Source organism: Vespula vulgaris, chromosome 12 (genome assembly GCF_905475345.1).
Source record: "Vespula vulgaris chromosome 12, iyVesVulg1.1, whole genome shotgun sequence".
NCBI classification, from domain to species: Eukaryota; Metazoa; Arthropoda; class Insecta; order Hymenoptera; family Vespidae; genus Vespula; species Vespula vulgaris.
In genome coordinates this window covers 3,395,001-3,415,000 of record NC_066597.1, presented here as the reverse complement: position 1 = coordinate 3,415,000, position 20,000 = coordinate 3,395,001, and the positions used below count along the sequence as shown (strand labels likewise).

General features: G+C 30.4%; 2 protein-coding genes across 7 annotated transcripts in view; both read right to left on the bottom strand.

Annotated features, from left to right (window-relative positions):
- Positions 1-20,000, bottom strand: part of LOC127068240 (inositol-pentakisphosphate 2-kinase) — a 138,146-nt gene that overhangs the window by 47,693 nt on the left and 70,453 nt on the right. Inside the window, exon 1 of one of the 6 annotated variants that reach the window (XM_051004150.1) lies at positions 15,324-17,361. The exons of 4 other annotated variants lie outside the window; for them this stretch is intronic. Coding sequence is in view for 1 of the 2 variants with exons in the window: in XM_051004144.1 (XP_050860101.1) it covers positions 15,324-15,462 (139 nt within the window). In the remaining variant the exon portion in view is untranslated. Of the gene's footprint in view, positions 1-15,323; positions 17,362-20,000 lie in introns of those variants that run through there. One more of the 6 variants, XM_051004144.1, reaches the window with a different exon arrangement.
- Positions 3,159-15,063, bottom strand: LOC127068266 (protein BTG1-like). The gene is made up of 2 exons (XM_051004212.1): positions 11,061-15,063; positions 3,159-10,619 (listed from the first exon to the last, which is right to left on the bottom strand). The coding sequence occupies exon 1, from the start codon at positions 14,000-14,002 to the stop codon at positions 13,286-13,288; it is 717 nt and encodes a 238-aa protein (XP_050860169.1). The 5' UTR covers positions 14,003-15,063; the 3' UTR covers positions 3,159-10,619; positions 11,061-13,285.

The following is a 20,000-nucleotide window of genomic DNA, read 5'->3' as shown; positions in this document are numbered from 1 at the left end:
GACAGAGAGAGAGAGAGAGACTCGTCGAACTAGTTTCCCCAAGCTTCTATCGTTCGATTATTGGCCATCGAGTATGATCGCTTCTTGATCGCTCAATACGATTATAGTCGTCCATCGACGTCGTCTTCGATCGTAACTATTCGGATTAATTCATCCTTTATTATAAGAGATCGTAACCCATAGAATATTTTATAAAACATAATAATAGTAATGATAATAACGATGATGACGATGACGATCGTGATGATGGTAATAGTAATATGTAACGAAAGTAATTTCGTATAATATTTATTTTATCGAGAATATAGTTTTCTTCGGAATACGTTTCCGTATAGCTTTTTTCTTTTTGTTTGTTTGTTTGTTTGTTTGGTTCTTTTCTTTTTTTTTTTTAATATTCATTCCTAGCTATTTTCCCTTTTACAATGCTAATCACTTTTTTATTTATTCCTTTATAAGCTAAACTTTCTTTCTCTCTTTTTTTTTTGTTTTTTATATTTTTGTTTGTATTTTCTGTTCTTTTTTTTTTCTTCTTTTTTTTAATCGTATTTAAATTTCAACGTATATTTACAGAGCAGACATTTTTTTTCATCTTCTTTTTCCTTTTTCATTAAAGTTCCTTCGTTAACTTTGGTCAACAGTTTGTTAGAGTGACTTTTATAATAATTTTAATGGTGATCCAGAGACTTTCTTTTTTACGAATCTTCTTTTTCTTCTTCTTTTCATTTCGAAATACTTTTTTCTCTCCTTACCTTTCGTCGCACGCATGTACGAATAAATTTTTTATCGTATTTACGCAAACACTTACGACAGACCGGACGATAGGAGTTTTTTTCGTGCGAATTTTTTTATTAGAATATTTGTTTTATCTTTCGTTGACACTGTAAATATTCAAATCAATTTTCTATTGAGTTTGCTAACAAACATTATATTCGGTGTAACCAGCGATAGGAATTATCGTGACGATTTTTTTTTTATATAATCGAACACGTACGAAATAATTTTGTATCCATGTATGATGACTCAAAAAAAAAAAAGAAAAAAGAAAAAAAATAGGACTATGTTTAACAACACTTGGAAAATATTAAATTAATTATTTGACATTTTCTGGTATGAAAAATAAAAAAAAAGAACTTTATAATTCTACAATCTTAAAAAAAAAAAAGAAAAAGATTATAATAATGATATCAATAATCTCGAAAAAAATAATTGTTAATACCATGTTAGAACTTTTGGCCCACCCAGTAAGTATATATATATATATGAATTATAATATATAATAGCGAAAGTTCATAAGTGAAATGATATATACACAGACACACATATATACCTCTTTTCTTTGTATATATCTATATATAAATTGTAATAGATATATGGAAGCAAAAGTTCACGAGTGAAATGTGAATATATATACACATAGATACATACATACATAAATATGTATATATATATATATATACCTCGTTTCTTCATACATGAATTATGAATACATGGTAGCAGAAGTTCACAAGTGAAATGTTTCTAGGATTATGTTAGGAATATATGTATAGTCTCGAATACGATAATACTTCAAAGGGTCGACCCTTTTTAATCATTTTGCCTTCTTGACTCTTTAACGAGTCTACACAGGCCTCCTTTCGCTATTTTATACTTCTAATCCTTGATAACTGCTCTTTCTCTCTCTTTCTCACTTTATTACTCTGTATTTGTTTTATGTTCGTAATTATCACCGATTATATTTGTTTGACCTCTTTGAGATAAAATCATGGTTGCACGTATATTCGATATATATATGTGTACGTACATATCTACACAGATATATACATACATACATATACACACACAGATAATTAGATGATAATAATAATAATAATAATAATAATAATAATAATAATAATAATAATAATAATAATAATAATGTATCGAACGATTTCATTCGAGGAATATACGTAGATCAATTTTATTCTATTAATTTAGAAATTTGATTGAATGATCGTTTATTAGATATATTCTAATATTAAGTTGTTAGATAATACTAATCAAGATTGAACAAATTCTTATTTTTTCTTTCGAGATGTTCGAAATAATTGATTTACGATACTACGATCCGATTGATTTCTTAATCAACTTAGTATTTATGTACAAATTTTATTTTTTTTATTATTACCACTACTATTATTATTATTATTATTATTATTATTATTATTATTATTATTATTATTATTATTAATGTAAACTGCATCGTCGCAAAATGCAAGAAGAAATTCTCGACACGATTTTCTCGAACGTTATCGTTGACTTTTAGTTCTTACGAAAAAAGAAAGAAAGAAAGAATTAAATAAATAAATATGATACGAGAAGATACGACGCGATAACGCAATAATCCCACTTTGGAAAAATTTCTAATACGATTTCCTGTTTGAAACAAAACAAAAAAAAAAAGAATAATAAAAGAAAGAGAGAAAAAAGAAAAAGAAAATATCAGTATGACGTTTGTTATAAAATCTATTGGATGAATCGACGCATTGGAAAGGAAAGAAAAAATCAAAAAAAAAAAAAAAAGAAAAGAAAAAACGAGCTGAAAAAACTTCCTCCTCCACTAAAAAAAAAGAAAAAAAACTAGAAAATAAAGGATTTTAGGAGGAAAAGGATGGTTGTGTAGAAATCGAATGATTTAACACAATGGCTTTTTTTTTATATTCATGAAATTTCATAAGCACGAGGCCTTTGTTTTTATTATCTCTGTACAAAAACAGTCGAAAAAATTATAGATTTCTTTCGTTAAAGATTTAATTTTTTCGAGCTCACGGGCATATGTACAAGCGGAAAATGATAGACATCATATATCGTAACCTAAAAACTAAATATAATTATACACTGATATATATATATATGTATATATATATACATATACACATACATATACATATATATATACATCTCATATATATATATATATATAATGAATAATAATAGATATATAATTATAATCCATTATAATTAATAGTAATAACCTACGATCTACAGATTTTCGAGTGTATGTAAAACTGTGTGTGATTTTTTTTTTTTCATTCACGTGTTGTTACAACTATCGTTATTATTGTTGCTGTTGTTTGTGGTTGGTTTCTTTTTTTATTGATCGGCCCTTTTTTCTGGCTCCCTCTCACTCTCTCTCTCTCTCTCTCTCTCACTCTCATTCTTTCGCTGTGTATATTATGAGTAAGTATATATTTGTGTCTCTCTCTCACTCTGTCTCTTTTTTTCTTTCTGCGTGTGTATGTAGGTATATGCGTTCTCATACATTTCGCACAAAATCCCTCTATTACAAAGACCTTTGTAAAATGAATTACAATATTTTGCTTGTTTTATTCCTTCTTCATTAGAGAATTAATTTATCTCGAATCGACTAACAAATGCTAATATATATCGCTTGCAAATTAATATATGTATACGTTTGTACGTGTGTGTATATATATATATATATGTATATATATATATATACACAAACACACACATATGTATATATGTGTATATATAAATGAATGAAAATTAATTTTGCTTGTGCATACGGCCGACAGGACCACCGAATTCGGATCACATTTCGGCTTCGGGTCATTGTCTTTGTTTGTTTATTTATTTATTTATTTATTTATATTTATTTATATATTTATTTATTAATTTATATTTATTCTCGTCGATAACGTCGTTCGCATAAATTTCATAGAAATCTGTTAATACGATCGGCTTAAAAATTATTGAGTTTATATCCTTTTTATCTTTCTTCATTAATTATCTTAATAATCAGTACAATTCGTCATCACAATTAGTTTACAATTATTACATTATATTATTTGTTATTTATTACTATTATCATTATTATTACTGTTATTATTATTATTATTATAATTATTATTATTATCAATAGGACCCGTGGCCCTGTAACATCCGAGTTGAGCACCCCTGTCAGGCCCCTACACGCTTTCTCTCTCACTCACACATTCTCTTTCTCTCTCTCTCTCTCTCATCACAACTCTATCGTCTCATCTATCTCTTTCTTTCTCAGCCAATTATTCACGTTTTTAATTTTACAACATCTCAGCCTCCTTTAATCGAAACAAAACGAAATAAATAATAATAAAAAGAAAGAAAAAAAGAAAATAAAAAGAAAAATGACTGACGTTCTTTCGCGAAGAAAAGAAAAAAAAAATTCACGAAAATGATATATATATATATATATACATATGTATATATATATAAATACGGATTATTTCACAAATATTATCCTTGCTAAATTTTACAAGTGGAGAGAACAAATTCGTCATTGATATATGTTATTTCTAAATGAGACGAACAATTTTTAACGATAATCTCGACGACCATTAAACTTTGTGTACAGAAAAAAAAAGAAGAAAAAAGAAAGAACAAAAAACAAAAAAGGAGAGAGAACAATCGATAAATATTGAAATAAAAACGCTCGTCGATATCGACGTTATTGTTGCTCGGCATTATGACTCAAAACGGATTTCCACGAATTTACGTGACCAAAGTATTTCTGTTTAACTGTTATCCCATTTTTAATGGCGTTAAAAATTTTAACGGGATATCTCGGACTCACGTTTTTCTTCTTTTAGCACAAAATACAAATTTTATTACGTACGTATAGTGTGTATGTGTGTGTAATATGTGTGTATAATTATTATTAATCATCGAATAATCGCACGAACGTTGAGAGATCAAAAAAAAAAAAAAAAAAAGAAAGAAAAAGAAAAAAGAATGTGAAAAGAAAGTCATGCTTCTTTCAATTTTCTTTTTCTTTATTTTTTCTCTTTCTTTCTTTTTTTTTTCTTTCATTCGTGGGCTGATTTCTTCTATCTCTCTTTTTCTTTCTTTCTATTATCATTTAAACGTGTTTTCGATTTTCTGGTTTTTCCTTTTTACGATACAACATTTTTATCACTCTGATATATATATATATATATATATATATATATATATATATATATATATTCTTCACATTCAATAGCAGCATATCACATGTACATGCACTGCACACGCACGCACGCACACACAAACAGATACACATATCATACGTACACATACGTATATACTTTACATGCTCCAATCAATTTCACAAACTTTCTCTCTCTCTCTCTCTCATCATCTCTTGATGTTATTATCTTTCTCTCTCTCTCTCTCTCTCTCTCTTTCACTCGCAATTCGAATCTATCGTCTTCTTTTTTTTCTCTTTTTTCTTTTTTTCTCTTTTTTATATCGCTTATCTTGATTTTGTCTCGTTTTATTTAAAAAAATACTGAATTAACCAAGCTAAAATCACAGACTTGCTGGCGCCGTATTTCTCCAGCGGGTTTGTACAAATTCTTCCTGAAGGAGACGACTCTTTCTCTCTCTCTCTTTCTTTCTCTCTTTCTTTCTCGCTCTATATATAGTTCATATAGATGTACATACATACATACGTACATACATACATACATACATTCATATATCTGTTGAGATCACTATCTGATATTGAAATATGACAAAAATCTCTCTCTCTCTCTCTCTTTTTCTTTCGTATCTTTCTTTTCTTCTCAAAACTATAATTTTCTTCAAAAATTGTGTGTAAAAGATAATTTCACTTCAGATAAAAAAAAGAATAAAGAATAAAGGATCGATTCGATTAACTACAAATACTATTAGTTTTCATTTATACATATCGAATTAAAAAATAATCAATAAGAAATATTATAAAACTCAAACTCTTTAATACTTGTATTCAATATCTACAAATAGACAATTGATGAATATGATTGATTAAATCTTATAAGATAATGATGACATGTGTGTATATATATATATACACACACACACATATATATATAAGTATGTATGCATAATATGAGTATATATGTATATATATATATAGTAATTACAATTCATTCGTATGGTTCACTTTCATCTTTCATTCTCACGCATACACATTTTAAACCTCCTTGAATCTCTCTCTTTCTCTCTTTTTATCTTTCTTTCTTCCTTTTAAACTCACTTTTACACAATTAGCAACAACGACACAACATTCCTCTAATTCTTTCTCATTACGTTCATTAATCGTTAATTCCGAAGATATTTGGTTTCTTTTTCTTTATTTTCCCCTCTCTCTCTCTCTCTCTCTCTTTCTCTCTTAGAGATGCGTTGTGTATTTTGTCAACGTGTGAATGATGCGCATATTTAAAAAAAAAAAAAAAAATGACCATTTTTCTTTCTCGTCCTCCTCCTCTTCTCATATTTCTTGTTATTTTTTTTTAACGGGCCAGAACGACAGAAAGGAACATTTTCGAGTTATAATTATATTTCGAAACGCGGATATTTGACGGAAAAATTAAAGAATATAAAAAGAAAAAGAAAAAAAAAAAAAATACGGATTATACATAATAATCTAATAAAGTGATCTCATTTTCGTACCAGATGGAATATTATTAAATTATTTCGTTTTGTTTTTTTTTTACTTTTCTCTATGATTATCTCTCTCTCTCTCTCTCTCTTTCTTCTAGATATTTTCCCTTCTCCCTTTCTCTCTCTCCCTGTCAATCTTTTTTCTTTTTTTGGCACCACCTTATATAAATATATATGTATATCTATCCATTCTCTTTTTCTTTTAATTTCTTAATCAATCAATCAATCAATCAATCAATCAATCAATCATTCAATCAATCAATTAATTAATAATTAATCGATTTATTAATTTTATTTAATTCGCCGCTTCCTCGCATTCACCCTCTCGCACGCGAAAACGAAGATTCGGGATACGCTTCGCCGAAACTCGATCTCGTCAAAATTTGTACGGTTTTATATCTTTTACAATTTTATTTATTTCTTTATTAATTTATTTATTTCTTTCTCATTTTGTTCATCCTTATTTATCCCACCTTCCTTTGAGCACATATAATTATAATTTTCGGATTATACGAATGTCTAACAATTTATTTATTTTTCATTGAAATATGAAAAGAGACAGAAAGAGAATAAGCGACAAAGAACTAATGAAAAATGGGTTTCTAAATAGAAGAGTATATAGACATGTATATATGTTATGTATATATATATATATTTATATATATATATATATATATTATAGATAAACGGGTAGATAGATATAAGTACTTAAAAACTGATTTATAACGAAAAAAAAATATTACTGATTATAATAATAATAAAGATAATAATAGTAGTAACAATAATAATAATAATAATAATAATAATAGTAGTAGTAGTAGTAGTAGTAGTAGTAATAGTAGTAGTAGTAGTAGTAGTAGTAGTGTAGTAGTAGTAGTAATAATAGTAATAATAATAAAAAAAGGAAAAAAATGTATCACAAATTGAATCACAATGCTGAAGGTACTATTCTCTGTCTCTGTCTCTGTCCCTCTCTCTCTCTCTCTCTCTCTCTTGCTTCTAATCTTCAATGCATGTATATAAACTCATTTGAAAATTGTTAGACATAGATAGAAACATATATATATATATATATATATATATATATATATATATATATGTACGAATAATATATATTATTGATTCATTTGTGTTAGATTTTATATATCGATTATTTATCAACAATATGCGCTAAAAGATCGATTGGCCCTTTTCTCTCTTTATTTTTTTTTCATTTTTTTTCTTTTTTATTTCATTTTTTCTTTTGTAATAATTATTTTTTTTTTTTAGGTCGTTTTACATTTATGGAGATTGCTTATATTGTCTCTCTCTCTCTCTTTTTTTTTATTCTTAGTATTAATCACAGACACGTTACTATATAATCACTACGAAAACGGAGCCCTCTTCTTCTTATCGTTCCCTTAAGGGTTGAACGCGAATAAACGTCCTTATAACATACTTTGTCCCTAAAAACTTTTGTCATTTTCTTTCTCTCGCTTTTTTTCTTTGTTTAAAATTATTATATACATATACATATACATATATATATATATATTTCTGTTACATTTCTTTCTTTATACATCGTCACATAACCAAAAAAAAAAAAATATATATATATATATATACTATTGCATATTTTCGTAATTGCATCATATTTCCTTTTATTTCTTTTTTTTTCTTTTCATTTCTTTTCTTTTTTCGTCACCCCATTAATCGTTCACATTCCACTAATTATGTATCTTTACAGTTAATTACCTGGACAAATACACACACACTTACACATACACAGAGTTTAAACTTATCATTCGTTCGATATATTCACACGTACAGATGCATACACACATACACACATACACACATTCGTACTGAATATTCGTGCATAGTAAGGGTTTATGATACGTCACGAAACGAATTGACTTTACGGTAATTCGTCAGACAACAGCTGCTATTCTTTCTTTCTATTTTATCTACTTTCAAACACACACACATACACACGCACGCACACGTACACACATAAGAGCTCACGTTCACAAACACACAGAGATATCCACTTTTTAATTCCATCGTAATCGCGGAGAATATTATTTATTGACATTAAAAATAGATTAAACTGAATCAGAATTTTATATATATATATTTTTCTTCTTCTTCCCGAATGAATTCTACAAATTTCTTACTCACATAACGTCAATTACGGATGATTAATATAATACGGAAAAAAAATATGGTCTTTTTTTTTTTTTAAGAACGACCGACTTATTTCATCACGACCTTGAAATTATTCGAACTAACATTATATATATACATATATAATATCAGTCTATGTTTTCTGACTAATTCTTTGGCAAGTATGACGAAACTTTTCATTTTTTTTTCTATTCCTTTCTAAAAAAAATTATCACCGTTAAATGTTAATAATACATTCTTGTATTTTTTTTATATACTCATACACACATACGCACGCACACACATACTATTTTTTTTTGTGAAACTACAAATATATATCGAAATATATTTAAAAAAAAAAAATTAATCGGTCAATAGAACAGCTATTGTCACTATAAGAGAGAGTTGCATATTTGTTTGTTTGTTTGCGTGTGCTGTGTCAACAAAAAAAATATATATATGTGTATATACAGAAATATTCTCGTGATAACGACGAAACGATCGAATATTTCCACGTTCACACACACACACACACACACACACACACACACACACACACACACACACACACACACACAGTCATACGAAATACACTTTTCCCACGTATCGCACACGTTCCCTCTTTTTTTTCTTATCTTTTAAACATCCGTGAAAGAATACCAGAAAAATAGTAACGCTCGAACGAATACAGTGAACAGGAGAAAAAAAAAGAATTTTTTTTTTTTTTTTTTTTTTTAAGAAGCAGAAGAAGCAAAGGGAAAATTAAAAATACTACCCCTTAACCCTTCGCGCGTGAAAAAAAAAGAAAAAATAAAAAAAATCACAGGTTTCATTTGCATCGTCCCTTTTCACCCTTCTCTCTCTCTCTCTCTCTCTCTCTCTCTCTGTCCCTCTTTCTTTTTTAATAACTTCACCCTTCCACCCTTACGACCTTACAGGCACCCTTCTTCTTTTCCTTTCACGATCACTAACCAATTTCTCTCTCTCTCTCTCTCTCTCTCTCTCTTTCACACTCACTCTTTCTTTTTCTGTCTCTGTCTATTTATCTCTCTTTCTCGTAAAGCAATTCAAAAGATATAATAAAATACAAATATTACTATAACACGAAGATTATTGAAAAAGCAAAAAAAAGAAAGAAAGAAAGAAAGAAAGAAAGAAAGAAAGAAAAACAAGACAATATACAATTCGACTGTAAATGCGCGTACTATTATTAATATTATTATTATTATTACTATTATTATTATTACTATTACTATTACTATTATTAATATTATTGTACACGCGTGATTTTTCTACATACATAACGCCTATACATATGTACATATTTAAAATTCGCGCCGTTATTTTCTCTGAATAAACTTACATTTTTATATGTATTGTTCTCCTTTTTCGTGGCTCATATATGTATATATACATACACATATATATATATATATATACACACATGTATATGTATATACATACATACATATATATATCCATCTATCTGAATTGTAATATGATTTCTTCTGATATTTCTTTTTTTTTCTTTTTTTTTTCTTTTTTTAATAAATATCTGTGTGTCATGTGTGTTGGTATATGCGTTTGTGTAAAAACAAAAAAATTATGCAAAGTGTACATACGTAGGTACATACATATACATACATACATACATATACATATATATATATATACATATACGTATGAGTAAGTGGGTGTGTGTGCATGTTTAATTTGTCGGATAAATTATTTTTTTTCGTGACGCGAACGAGTTTGACGATCGCAGCTCGGTGTTATCATCATCATCATCATCATCATCATCATCATCATCATCATCATCATCATCATCATAATTGTTGCTGTGTTGTTGCTGATTAACTCGTTGCTCGCTGTGCAACGAGAGGGACGAGGAGCAAGCGTAGAGAGGTGTCTCTTATGGGGGTGAGTATCTGAGTGGTTGATCGATGGTTGATTGAGGGGTGGAGACGAGGGGGCACATCGATGGTATATCGTTTAATACGACACGCTTGTTGTACGGACGCATCTTGCTGTTAATAAATATATATATATATACTGTTAAAAAAATATATATATATTTTTGCGTCTAGTCAAAAATTGTTCTCGACGATGACGAAAAAAAAAAAGAAAAAAAAAGAAGTTAGAAAAACTACGAAAAAAAAAAAGAAATTTACAAAAGAAAACAACGATACCAAAACCAGTGGACATAAATAAATAAAAATAAAGAAAAATAATAATAATAATAATAATAATAATAATTAAAAAAAAAAAAGAGAGAAAAAAATCACTAAATAAAAATATCTCTAAAGTATCTAACAGTCTCGTCAACGATGAGATTTATTATTATTATTATTATTGTTATTATTGTTGTTTTCTTGTTGGCACGTGCGCACGTATTCCCCCGCGTCCTCCTTCCTCAGGATTTCTGAGAATAATCAGAAATCACACGGTTTATAGGTATAGAAGCTCACCTAATATATCGAGAGAGAGGATGATAATTAATCTTCGATAATAAGTTTCCCTTTATATCCCTTCTCGATGAAAAAAGAAAAAAGATTATCCTGCATCTTCTTCTTCTTCTTCTTCTTCGTCTTTTCTTTCTTTTTAATAATGATAATGATGATGATGATGATAATGATGACGATGATCATTATTATTGTTGTAGTAGTAGTTGTTGAAAGGATAGAATAATAAGTAACAGCAACATAGTCGATAATCAAATACTGCTGGTTTAGTATCAAGAGTTTAGTGAGAAGAGGCCAAAGGGATATAATTGGCGGTCAAAGTTGTAACCAGCGAGTAATAAAGAGAGAGAGAGAGAGAGAGAGAGAGACAGATAGATAGATAGAGAAATAGAAATAGAGAGAGAAATAAAGAGAAAGAGAAAGAGAGAGATGAGGAGAGTTAGATAGATAGAGATAGATAGAAATAGAGATACAGAGGAAAGAGAGAGATGGAATCTTTTCTTTCTTTTTTCTTCTTCTCCGTTACTCTTTCTATCCTTATATGAGAGAGATCATACAAAAGGAGGGATTTAGGGTTTCAGAAGTTGAGGCTGCTCGTCTTGAAAAAAAAAATAAAAAATAAAAAAAAATAATAATAATAATAAAAGAGAGGGATGTAACAGGAGGTTGAAATTCGTTGTTCCTTCGTCTCGGTGCACCTCTCCTCTAGAGACGAGGCTGAGATCAATTCGTCCGGTTTGAAAGATGGAGAGAAAGAAAGAAAGAGAGATAGAGAGAGAGAGAGAGAGAAAGAGAGAGAGAGAGAAAGAGAGAATGAGAGAGAGAGAGAGGGTGATGCTGCTGCTATTTGCAAGAAACTGGATATGTGTCCCTCTCCTCTCCTTTCTCTCTCTTCTTTCATTCTTCTCTTTCCTGTTCCTTCATCATAGTCTTCTTTTTTTTCTTCTTCTTCTTCTTCCTCTTCATCTTCATCTTCATCTTCATCTTCATCTTCATCTTCTTCTTCTTCGAAAATCTTCTCCCCTTTCGACATACGATATCGCGAAATAAAGTGGCAACATATTTTTTAAGTTCCTTTCGAATTTCGAAGGAAATTCGAATTTTTTTTTCTCTGCGAGATTGTTGGTATTTCTGTTATTGTTGTTGTTGTTGTTGTTGGTAGGCGTGTTTCGACTAGACGTGCGGTTTGTTTGTTTGTTTATATGTTTGTATGATTTTTATTGTTATTGTTGTTGTGATTATTTTATTATTATTATTATTATTATTGTTGTTGTTGTTGTTCTCGTTAATTTAATTCTGACTATTTTTCGTTCGAGTATATTGTATGTATGTATATATATATTTTTTTAACCCATTTCATTTCTTCTTCCTTTTTTCCTTCTTCTTCTTCTTCTTTTTCTTCTTCCACTATTATTTTCTTTTTCATCGATCAGTTTCACGCTTCTCAGCTGTTATACTTCCGATTTCTTTTTTTTTTCTTCTTTTCTTTCATTCCATCCATTGCGTTGTTGTTGTTATTGTTGTTGTCCTTCCTCTTCTTCCTTATATATATATATATATATATATATATATATATATATATTCTTCCTCCATTGTATCCGTTACTCGCAAGTATTTGAAGACAGATTATATAAAGTTCGTGAAACTTCGCTGAGATCGGTTTTTGGGGATACAGTAGTAATAGGACAAAGATGCTAATAGATGATAATTGCTGGCTGAGGAGAATGGAACTCTTCGTTGGGTCTTCGTCGATACGAAAAAAAGAAGAAAATCAAAAAAAAAAAGAAAGAAAAAACAGAAAACGAGAACAAATTTTATATATATATATATATATATTTACATACACATATATATATATAGCAGTTTCTTTGAAAAAAAGACACACGTTGTTGGGTGGGCGTCTGTCCATGATGAGATTGATGAGAACGACGAAAAAACGATGACAACGAGTAACTACTAGGACGACGACGTTGACGACGACGACGACGGTAAGGACGATGGAGGTGATGAGAGACGCGAAAACGAAACGAGAGATGCTTTACTCGCAACGTTTTCTTTCTTTCTTTCTTTCTTTTTTTTTCCATTTTTATTTCTTCAATATATCCTTCCTCCTACAGTTATTATTCATCATCATCATCATCTTTATCTTCTTCTTCTTTTTTCTTCCTCCTCCTTTCTTCTCCTCTTCCTACCTCCTCATTCCTTCTTTCCTTCTTCCTTAATTAAACTCTTCAACTGGAAACGAAAGCCGCAATTTGCTCGCTGAATTGCGTGTGCTCGAGCAAAAGGGAGTCCTTGCAGCTTTCGAATTGTTGTTGCTGTTGTTGCTGTTGATGTTGTTGGTGTTGTTGATGGTGATGATGATGGTGATGGTGATGATGATGAGAACGGGAATGCTGATGTTGTTGATGTTGGTGTTGATGCTGATGTTGTTGTTGTTGTTGTTGTTGATGGTGTTGTTGTTGTTGATGGTGTTGATGTTGCTGCTGTTGATGTTGTTGTTGTTGTTGTTGTTGTTGATGATGATGATGTTGGTGGTGTTGCTGATGTTGATGTTGATGAGAAGTAGCAGATTCCTCGGGATCAGGCTCGGTACGTTCGTATAGAACGCATATGGAACCGTTTTCACCAATCCTATAGGAAACCTCCGACGGATCGATCCACATCGTCAGCTCGCTCGGGAATAGGCTGTGCAATACCGCAGGCAATAATCCAACGTTAGCTCCAGCCTGAGCTATTACTGGATCCATTTTACCGTTGATACGTATACAACGATACCCTGAACCACGATTTGGACGATCGGGAAACCAATGGTCCCTGTAACGATGTCGCAACACCTCCGTCAACGACGACTTGAACATCTCGAGCTGCCGCTCTGAGAGTTGTCCAGCCTGTAGGCGCAGCAGGTGCACCAAAAAATCAGCCGCCGAGACTATTTCCAATCTCATTTTGAAAAAGCTGTTGTTCAATCTTTTCTTGTCTTCTTCTTCTTCTTTTACTATTTTTTTTGTCGTCTCCCTTTTCTCTCTCTCTCTCTGTCGTTTTCTTTTTTTTTGTTGTTGTAGTAACAATAGTAGTAATAGTAATCGTCGTAATTCTTTTAACTATACTTTCCTCGATCGAACCCTCGATCGAATCTTCCCTTTCTTCTTCTTCTTCCTCTTCCAATCACTTTCCCGCCGTACGATACTCTCCTCCTCGCGAATTCTTCCGTCGCGAACCGACTATTTCGAGAAACTCTCTTTTTCAGAATATTTTCGTCATCGATCGTTCGATCGATAACAGTATCTCGATGTATCACGAGTTTTAATACTCCTGATGATCGGTTTGGAGTTTTCCTTCGGATATATTCTTGACGATACTCTTGATAGTACCGAAGAGACTGCCGTTGCCGCTTCTGCACGCGAGAATATCCACAAAATGGCGCCGTCGCCGCCACCGCCACGTCGATTCTGCCTCGACGCCACCACACACCGTTCTCTGTCTGCCTATCTATCTATCTATCTATCTATCTATCTATCTTATCTATGTCTCTATCTTTCACTCTTTCTAGAGTTTTACTAGATTTTTCAGACGTGACTATGATCCTGGCGATGATCGAGAAAAAAAAGGACGTTAAGACGAGTAAACGTTATATCTCGATCGAGAGAGAGTCTCTCTCTCTCTCTTTCTCTGCGTGTACGTGTATGAAACTTCGCGAAATCTTTGAAGATTTTCGCGAACTTTCTTTCGTTCCTTCCTTCCTTTCTTCTTTTCTATCTTTCTATCATCCGCACCACCTCCACACCTCCTTCCTCCTCCTCCTCCTCTTCCTCCACCTTCGCACCTTTTTTTCCCTTCTTCTCCAATCACAGCACACAAAATCCTACTTTAGGATCCCTCGTTTCTTATTTCACGCTTTCTCCGTCTTTTTGTAATCTGTCTTATCTTATATCACGGCTTTACTTATACCGCCGTAGTAATTTCCCTTTCGTAGGAAATAAATATTTTTTTCTTTCTCCCCTTTTCACTTTGAATGTATATCACGAGAAATATATATATATATATATTATATATATTATATATATATATATATGTATACACGCACGAGAGTTATCGAATTTTGGAGCAAATATATATATACGTATATACATACACGTACATATGTATATATATATATATAAAAAAAAACGCACTATCTCTTTTTAATAACTTCTCCGTTTTTATATCGACGATAATAATAATAATAATAATAATAATAATAATAATCTCTAACACACTGAAACGTACGCGGCGTTATCAAGTCGATCCTCGCGCGAACTATTTTCATCCGATTACGATTACACGACGACGACGACCGACCAATAATCGAGCAACCGACGACACGCTCTCTTCTCCGACTCACGAAACAACCGCACCCAACGACCATCAACGACTTTCTAATGGTACCGATCTTCGTGTCGGCGACGACGTAGCCTCGTCCCTTTGTTCGAATATCCAAGGAGTGGGGGAATTGTAGCGTTAACCAATAGCGTTACCCGCTCGCTACTCTCGCCCCCACTACCGGCTTTATACACACATACGTATATATACGTATATCCTATCACCCTGCTGCCAGAGCTCAGAGCTTCGCTATTCGTCACGTGACCCCGCGCGCCGGCTGCGCGTCGCAGCTGCGTCCCGAATACGGCCTGCGCGGACCGGAGCCGATGGTTCTCAACCATTATTTTTTTTTCTGTCTGTTTCTCCCTCTCTCTCTCTCTCTATGTATATATATATCCCTCTCCTTTTCCTTCTTGACTTTATCGGCTCTCTTTCACGTCGCAGAGACTAACAACGACTCACACTGGGAAACGATCATTATCTACTTTTTTTTCTCTCCTTTTCCTTTTCCTTTTTTTTCTTTTTTTTTGTTTTTTTTTTAATTTAACAACTCCAAACCGTTCGATCAATCCTTTTTCATAAGTTTTCATAAGTTTTCATATTTTCTATCGTTATTTTTCATTACTGTTATTATTGCTGTTGTTATTGTTGCTATTATTTTCTTTGATTAGGTAGATCCTTTTTTGGCGTTTCGTACCGACAGTTTATTTGTAGTTCTCGAAAGAATTATTTGGAGAAAATGTAATTATTTCTTTCTCTCTTTCTTCTCTCTGTTCTTTTTCTTTCTTTTCCTGTTCGACTTCATCGGCTTCTCTTTAACGACGCGACTAATGCAACCATGCACACCGGGAAACGATCTTTTATTTTCTGTTCTTTTTTTTTTTTTTTCTTACTAACTCGAACCGTTCGATTAATCTTTTTTTAATAGATTTTGAATTTTCCTTTTTCGTTGGATCTCTTTAATGCTGTTTCGTAGTTTATCTTTTCGTTCGCGCGAAGAGTTTGTTTGGAGAAAGTGTAACTCTTCGTTTTCGTAATAATTTCTCTCTCTTTTTTTACGTCGCACTGACAACGACGAACTAAAGACGACTATTATCTATTTCTTTTTTTTTTATTTTTTTATCGTCTTAAACTGTTCGGTTAATCGTTTTTTAATAAGTTTTAATGTCCTTGTTTCGTTAGATTAGATTTTTTTTGTTTGTTTCTTTCTTCTTCTTTTATTTTATTTTTTTCCTTTTGCATTGATAATTCCTCGGTCGAAAGAAGTTAGTTCTTCAAAGAGATATACTTCTCATTCTCTGTCTCTTTTTTCTTTCTTTTTCTCTTTTTGATAGAGGAAAATTTGGTTCTCGTTTTAGAACAAAAGCGTTTGTAACACACAACGTTGCATGCGTTCTTCTTATCCGATGACACTCTATTCCAAGATAATTTTTATTTTTCTTTGATTAGATTCTTTGTTTTGATAGTTTATTTTTCGATTCTAGGTAGTTTTCCAAGAGAATCTAAATCTCACTTTGAAAATGATTTCCATTTAATCGAAAGAAACAGTTTCCTTTTCGTTTGTTTGTTTGTAAAAACTTCGTAGACAATTTATATCAACCGATTAGAAATGATTTCGATACGTATGCGTTCGTCATCAATGATTTCGAAAGTATCTTGAACATTTGATTTTGTTAAGAAAGCTTTCTATCCGAACATTTTGATAACGTGTTTCTTTCTATTTAAGAAATAACAATCGATCATTACGTTACGAACGATTTTCGATCGAGAGAGATTTCATTTTCGTTGAAGAAACATAGAAATTATTTTAGAGAGTCTATTCGTTCCATTAAAAATTGTTCGAATCGTATATGATTAAAAGTCAATCAATAATTCTATTTACAGAGAAAATTATAAACGAGTTTTCATTACGTTCAATTAAATCGTTCCTTCTTTCCTTCTTTCAAATCAATTTTTTTTTTAATTTAGAGATTATGTACTCCAAGAGATAGAGATAATTATTGATTATTGTTAATATAATATTCTTATCGATGTGAACTTTATCAAAAAAAAAAAAAAAAAAATCCATAAAAAAATTAAAAATGATTCATATAGTAACAAATGATTCTATCTTGTGAAAACTTTTGATATTCGTCGTATATAATTCTAATCTTCTACAAATATTAATGCTATGATTTCGATACTTGTTTTTTTATTAATTTCAAAGAAAAAGTACCAAATCTTTTAAACGTGATTTTTCTTATCCATACACACAGAAGCACACGTTTCAATCTTCCACGAAGAAAAGAATTAACTACATTGTTATTATATTAAATAAATAAAAAAAAAGAAATCGTCAGATGTATCATTTTACTTTATTAAAGAGTTGCAAGAGAACATCGATTATAATAATCCCATAACAATTTTGTTATTAAAAGATAATCATTAAAACAAGAACGAAGATCTTGTATTCAAAAAAAGAAGAAGAAAAGAAAAAGACAAAAATTATGCAAACCTCGTAATAAATTCATTTCATCGATTAGAACATATTGGATATAACTTCTGCAAGTTCGAAAACAACGTTAAAAAGGGACTTATCGATCGACGTCGAGATAAAACGAGGGGAGGAAGAAAGAAAAAAGAAGAGAAAAAAAATGAAAAAGAAAAAAAAATGAAAAAGAAAGTAAAAACTATATTTCTAATCAATAAAAAAAAAACAAAATGTAGATTAATTAAATCGTACGGTGTTTTATCGGAGTCGCGTTCGAAAGGCGGAAGAGGTCTTCCACGAAAACAACGTTTTACGTATTAAGAAAACGAATCACGCCTCGATGAACGCGATTTCGTCGACGGAGGGCAAATACATATATGCGTGAGTGAGTGCGTGAAGTTAATACCGAATAACATCACGTAAATAACAACAACAACAACAACGATAACGCAACATTACGACGACGATACAACAATAGTGTAACAGCTGAACAAAATTGAACAATGAGAATCACTAATCGAGTTAATGTAATTTTTTTTGTCTTTCTTTCTTTCTTTTTTCTCTTTTTCTTTCTCTTTTCTATTCTTTTTTCTTCTTTTTCTTTTTTTTTTACTCTTCTCACTCGTAAGACTTCAAAGAAGTTCGTAAAACTTCAACATTATCGTAATCGATCTGTCATTTTATTAACGTGACGAGAATACGTAAGTAAAAATATACACGTATACAACACAAACGCGTCTATAACGTCAGTAATTCTTTTTTTTTTTCCTTTCTTTTTCTTTTTTTTTTATTTTTATTTTTTTACACCGAGAGAGAGAAGCTTCGAATGTCTTTCTCGTAGGAACGTAAGGCAATTTTTCAAGAGGACGAATTCGAATTCTTTCTTGGAGAACGAAAACTGTTTTTAATTTTAATTTTTTTTTTCTTCTCTCTTTTATATATATATATATATATATATATATATATATATATATTTGGAAATGTATAATTTTTTTAGACGTATTTAATTTTATACAAAAAAAAAAAAAGAAAAGAAAAAAGTAGAAAAACATTTTCTTTCTTTCGGATATACTCTCTCTACGATATTTAACAAGTTTTGATAAAACTCATTCCTGTGTGTACGTGTGTATATAGATAATGTATTGTATATATGTACATGAACGTATCAATATGGCTTTAGATCGTCGAATAGAAAACCTTATAATAGTTTTAATCCAAAAATCGATTAAACGATGGAAGCCTCGGATTAACGTATTGTAATCGGTCAAAATGTATTACTATTAGGATCTTCATTATATTTTTATATAGAAATTATAATTATATATAGAAAATAGATTATATCGATGCATAGAAAAAAAAATTATTATATAGAAGAAGAAAAAAAAAAAATTCACAGAAGACATTATTTTTACAAGAACACTTTTGGATATGTGATTTTTCGATAATAATACATTAGATATTTTTAATTAACAAAGCGATGATATTACAAAAATATCTACTTATATAAATGTTCGTTTAAATATTAAACTTATAGAAATTCACACAAGTGTGAAATTAAATATATAATATAGTATATACTTATATGATTATTCATGCGTGTATAGATACGTTATTAATATATTTCCGTCCATTTTTTTCAAGGACATTTTTCAATACACGCGTCATACTTGAGTATCTATAATTTGAGAAAAAAAAATATATATATATATACACGTTTATCGAAAAGAAAGTTAATATAATAAAAATTAAAATAATGGCCGAATATTTCGAATATTGAGAACCACTGACTCTTTAGTTCTCTCAGCATGAATCCCAATGAAAGAACGAACGAATAGGAAACTAACGTCTACTGCTAGAAAGCTCGTAGGTTATAATATATATACATACACATATATAACATACATACACCTATATGTATGATAGGTATATATGTAATAAGTATATGTATACCTATACATATACTTGAACTGTTGATCGTACGATACGAATCGTGGGTACGTAGGTTCCATGCGAAAAACACGTTCTACTACCTGAACTTTGCAAAAGAGAAGAGAAGAGTTTCTTAGGGTTGATATATATATACATATATATATATGTATATATATATATATATA